Source organism: Chelmon rostratus, chromosome 6 (assembly GCF_017976325.1).
Source record: "Chelmon rostratus isolate fCheRos1 chromosome 6, fCheRos1.pri, whole genome shotgun sequence".
Classification (NCBI taxonomy): domain Eukaryota; kingdom Metazoa; phylum Chordata; class Actinopteri; order Chaetodontiformes; family Chaetodontidae; genus Chelmon; species Chelmon rostratus.
The window spans coordinates 20,504,439-20,510,226 of NC_055663.1; the positions used below are offsets into that span (position 1 = coordinate 20,504,439).

At 45.4% G+C, this 5,788-nt stretch overlaps 1 protein-coding gene across 1 annotated transcript; it reads left to right on the forward strand.

Annotated features, from left to right (window-relative positions):
- Positions 1-2,242: 2,242 nt before the first annotated feature.
- Positions 2,243-3,718, forward strand: LOC121607886 (potassium voltage-gated channel subfamily A member 1-like). Its single transcript, XM_041938911.1, has one exon. The coding sequence runs from the start codon at positions 2,243-2,245 to the stop codon at positions 3,716-3,718; it is 1,476 nt and encodes a 491-aa protein (XP_041794845.1).
- The last annotated feature ends 2,070 nt before the right edge of the window (positions 3,719-5,788 follow it).

Here is a 5,788-nt window from a genome sequence, read left to right on the forward strand (position 1 = left end):
AGTGTGTTGTGGTGTTTGTTTTTTGGGATTCGTAGTTTTCTATGAAGCTAATCAATCCTCTGCGCTGTCCGCGGTGCTGAAACTGATCCTCCGCCCTCTGCAGAGCAAAAACATCCTGCATTCGTCTCAAATCTGCATATGTAATGATTGGACACTGAGAAGATGTAACTTGGTGTCATAAAGTGACAGATATGAAGAGTGAGACGTGCAGCCTCCCCATAATGTGGTGTTTCATAGTTATGAGGGCTGTAAAAACACATTGTTGACGGGTTAGTTCTCCTCATCGCTCACTAGTACAACGATGAAAATAACAACATCAGATTTGGTCTCGCAGGCTCAGATGTGGAGCGTGTCAACACATCCAACTAACGCCCTTCAATCCCGGAGTGATGCTGGAGAATGAAAAGGTGATTTCATCTCTCACTAATCGATGATAGGCTAGTTTTCTACCTGATGGATTAGCCCAGATGTTACACGGTGTTGGTCTGGAGGTTTTGTTACCAGCTGCCCTTCTTTGCAGTCGGATTGCGCCAGTGCTGGCACACAAGCGCTCTTGTTTTTGTGGTGTATGGAGAACTTCTGGCGGCGTGCTTTAGTAGAGCCGGTCTGCATTGCGTCGAAACCCTCCAACTCCTCCTCCTCCTCCTGCTGCCCTGCCTCCCCTGTCCTCCCCCTCCTCTCCTTTCCCTCACCTCCCCTGCACTTGCATGTAAAATGCACGGCAAAACTTGCTTGACATTGTGGAGAAAACGTTTGGACCGCACTGCCGCACTTGACTGTCCCTCAGCTGTCCATTTCGATGCCTTTGTTCTGCTCTCCGCGCCGCGCTGAAACACATTCTGCCCGTCGTCCTGTCCACTCGCAAAAAGCAGCAGATTCCTACTGATGCGGTGATGTGTGGAAATGCCAAGGGCTCGCTTATTGCCCCTTTACTGTATCTCCCCCCCTGAGTTGCAGCGCAGGATTTTCTCCTGCGGTACGCTGTGAGCTGTTCACGCCACCGCGCCGCCGCGCAAGCAGCTGCCGACGCTACAGCTCTGCCTCTCTGTCGCTCCCATCTCAGGCTTCCCTCACAACACCCGATCTTCATCTTGTTTTTTATCTCCTCTTACTTCACCGCCCAAAGGCGTTCAGAACTATTTGAGGACACTTCGCGGCGGACACAGCTAGGGAGGCGATGAGCACAGTTTTTTTTTCTTTTTGGGTAGGTGCAATGTAAAGTTGCCACATGACACTCAGCGGTGCCCTGCCGTTGGATGATTTTACTCGAGGATAAGACGCATTCAAGACCTTTCAAGATCAACCCACGGTAAGCCTCGAAACTGCTGACTTACACAATAGATACAGATTGGGTTAGATTTTCTATCGGCAGCTGCTGTTGAAGAGAATGGACGATTACTGTGTCGTTCATTCTGTTTCGCAGAGGCATCTCTTGCTCCGCAGTATAGGCCTGCAGGCTGTTTGCATAGAAACATCAATTGGTATAATATCAGTATTATGTAGTAGTGTTATGCGTCACATCATAATTCAGGCTGGTTAGAGTGGCGTAGGATGGATCGCTGCCATGCACCTTTAAGACACAACCACGACGTTTGTATGTTGAGCTAAACATCTGTAAAGAAACATGTGAGTGTAACAGAAACAGGATAAAACAAACTCATAGAATCACTAATGTGAATTTCAATGTAGAATGTTGAAAATAACAGATCAGAAGGTGTAAGAGAGAGAGATTGTAAATGCCTATATCGTAGAAATGTCATAGAAATTCTTCATTAGGGTAATTTTATTTCACCGTTACTATTGGCGGAGAGCACTAATTGCAGGCTGAGAGAAGTAAATAAATAAATAAACTGCAGAAAATGCTGAGCCAGCAAATATCTTGGCTGTTTGATCCCATTATTTCCTCCTCCTCCTCCTCCTCTCTCTTTCTCTCTCTCTCTCTCTCTCTCTCTCTCTCTCTCTCTCTCTCTCCCTCTCTCTCTGGGTGACAGAGGCAGCAGTAACAACAGCAGCAGATGCACCGGAGAGCAGCAATGGTCAAGTCAGCGAGAACCGCAGTGGAGCCGCACTGAGGCAAAGCAGCCAACCAGCCCCCTCGTATCTGGGGACGTCTCCAACAATTTAAGGGGTGTGGGAAGCTGAGGAGTGGAAAATTTCCCCCGAACCTGAATGCCTGCTCAGTCAGACTAACCGACATCCCAACACAACTCCTTCTCCACCTCCTCCTCCTCCTCCTCCCAAAATGACCGTGGTAGCAGGAGATAACATGGATGAGACCTCGGCTGTCCCTGGCCACCCTCAGGACACCTACCCCCCAGACCACAATGACCACGAATGCTGCGAGAGGGTGGTCATCAACATAGCTGGTCTCCGATTTGAGACACAGTTGAAAACTCTCTCCCAGTTTCCAGAAACGTTGCTGGGCAACCCCAAAAAGCGGATGCGGTACTTTGATCCTCTGAGAAACGAGTACTTCTTCGACAGAAACCGCCCCAGCTTTGATGCCATCCTCTATTACTACCAGTCTGGGGGACGGCTGAGAAGACCAGTGAATGTCCCTTTGGATATGTTCTCAGAAGAAATCAAATTTTATGAGCTGGGAGTGGACGCGATGGAGAAGTTTCGCGAGGATGAGGGTTTCATCAGGGAGGAAGAGCGTCCCTTACCTGAGAAGGAGTTCCAGCGTCAGATCTGGCTCCTCTTTGAGCACCCAGAAAGCTCAGGCACTGCGAGAGGGATTGCCATAGTGTCTGTGATGGTAATCCTGATTTCAATAGTCATATTTTGTTTAGAGACTTTACCACAGCTGAAAGAGGACCCAGCGGGTCGCATAGTGACAGTTGGGAACACTACTATTTATTACAAGCCAAATATCCTCACTGACCCCTTCTTCGTCATTGAGACACTCTGTATAATCTGGTTCTCCTTTGAGTTGATAGTACGCTTTCTGGCGTGCCCAAGCAAACCGGCCTTCTTCAAGAACATGATGAACATGATCGACATAGTGGCTATCATCCCCTACTTCATTACACTTGGCACCGAGCTGGCTGAAGACCCAGAAAACGAGGGGGTGGGCGAGCAGGCAACATCTCTGGCCATACTCAGGGTGATCCGTCTGGTCAGGGTGTTTCGGATTTTCAAGCTGTCACGACACTCCAAAGGACTGCAGATTTTGGGCCAGACCCTGAAGGCCAGCATGCGAGAGCTCGGATTGCTGATCTTCTTTCTGTTCATTGGAGTCATCTTGTTCTCCAGTGCTGTCTACTTTGCTGAGGCAGAGGAGCAAGGATCCTACTTTGGCAGCATCCCGGATGCATTTTGGTGGGCTGTTGTGTCTATGACAACTGTGGGCTATGGGGACATGGTCCCAGTCACTATAGGAGGCAAGATTGTAGGATCTCTGTGTGCCATCGCTGGAGTGTTGACAATTGCACTGCCGGTGCCTGTCATTGTGTCCAACTTCAACTACTTCTACCACAGGGAGACCGAGGGAGAAGAGCAGGCCCAGCTGCTCAACGTCAGCAATCCCAACATCCCCTCTGAAACCAACTCCAGCCGCCGTAGTTCATCCACCGTCAGCAAGTCAGAGTACATGGAGATTGATGGAGACATAAACAATAGCATCGACAACTTTAGGGAGGCAAACCTCAGAACTGGCAATTGCACTATAGCCAACCAAAACTGTGTAAATAAAAGCAAGCTGCTTACAGATGTTTAGACACTAGTTAGGAACTTTGGGATCTCTATAGGACTGTCATATGTGGAGTAGACCATCAGTAAGGAATGCTTCATTTACCTCCCCAAAGCACTCTATGGCATTAGGCCTACAACTATGCTCAGCTATATAGAAAGGAAACAGAAAAAACAAAGCTCTTAGAGTATATGACAGGTAGATAGAATAATTAATTCTTCTGATCCTACAAATATATAGGTACATCAAAAAGAAAACATCAATTATTACGCATTTACAAGGCTCCCTGGAGGACGCAGAGCACACACTGTCTTATCAGATGACGGCGTGATAACTAAAATCTTATGCATGGAGTACAGATAACATTTCAGCAAGTTGCACAATGCACCAGAAAAGTCTGCAGAGACATGCAAGCATCTGCAGTCAAGTGGTAAGCGCCAAGAAGTTAGGTGACCCCCGCTCCCCCCTCCTCTCTCCCGACAAAGGATCTACTATTCAGCAAAGCACCTTATAGGAGGAAGACTGATCTCTCTTGTTTGGATGTAAACAGATGGTGATCTACACGCTTCACGGACATCCGCAATGCTGCTGTTTTCCAGCAGATGCTGTAATTGTGATATCACCAAGTGATTCAATGCCATGCCCTTTAGATGCAACACAGCACAATGATAAAGTGAGCTTCACACGAGCATGATAAGAGACTTTCCATTTTGATATCGGCATGCATGAGACATATCTCACATAATGGAAAGGATGTTCTTTTGGATACCTGCCCCCATCCACCCCTTCTCATCTGTTTTCATACTGAGTGCACTGGATGAGTTTTTAATTTGAAATGCTAATCATTTAGAAGTATAGAAATTGAATGTTAAATCTTAAGGGAACAGTACATAAACGAGATCATAGCATGAAAAAAGTAACCTGCATTATGGTCTATCAACTAAGGTACTTTTGTATCCTGGCATATTTAATGCATGACATGAGTATACAGCTTGTTGCAATTCAGGCACTCTGCAGTGTCCTATTGTCAGGGAAACTAAGGAAATCAAATTCTGGATGTTTCTGAATTGCGATCAAATATATCCAAACCCACCTCGAGGATGCAGAGTTTCTAATTTAAAAGTAGTCAAAGAATACTGAATAAATAAATAAATATCAAAAATGCATATAAGCATAATAAGCACCAATTACAGTATTATGTCAATAGTGCAGTGCATGGACCTTCTTTGACCAAGAAATGTTAACATATCATTAATCATGCTTCCATTTCCACATCAAATTTTAGTACATGTTGGTTTGGAATCCACTAAAAAAAGGATCAATACCAAATTTCACTTCTTATTACAGAGAATTATTCTAACATTAGTTGCTAGTGCCTTTATCCCTTTCACCAACAGGACCAGTGAAAGTGCCTCTGTGTACAGTGGGATTTGTGAGGTTGAGGAGAGCTGGTTTACCTTCTGTTCTCGTGTTGATTCACTGTTGGTTTTGATGCTAATGATGCCAGATGAGCAAAGTTGAAACAGCAGGTAATTGTGGTCGAAAAAAGAAAAAAAAGATGATCCATGGCTGTTATGCACAACCCAGTTTTCATGCTGTCACGCACTTAATTATGCCCTTAAGCAGCAATGTATTGTACTCTGCATGTTTACCAATCCAGTTCAAAAGGGAATATCTATAGGTTTTAAACATATTTTATTTATGTCTGTCGGTTTTGTTCGTGCACCATGCATCCTTTCAGGGTCTCTACCTCAGTGAGGTCATTGCAAACTTGCTGCAGAGCTGCAAGCTTCAATGCAGGGCTTCCTATACCATAATGCAAAGTGGAACCTTAAGTGTTAACTGCAGCCATGCAACATTGAATGTGAGAGTCCCAAAGCATAGCCTTTACACAAGCACTTAGGGCAAATAGTGTACCACCATCCCGCGCCTTTTTATTTTTTCACTTAAAGCTACGCACAATCAAAACATTCATTTGTGGAAAGTCTGTAGAGATTGCTTGGCTCTCCTAACGGGATGAGATTGACTGTTTATATGTTAGTTTCTTTGAAACAATGGTTTGTAAAATTACTGTTGGGTCATAGAAACACACCTGAA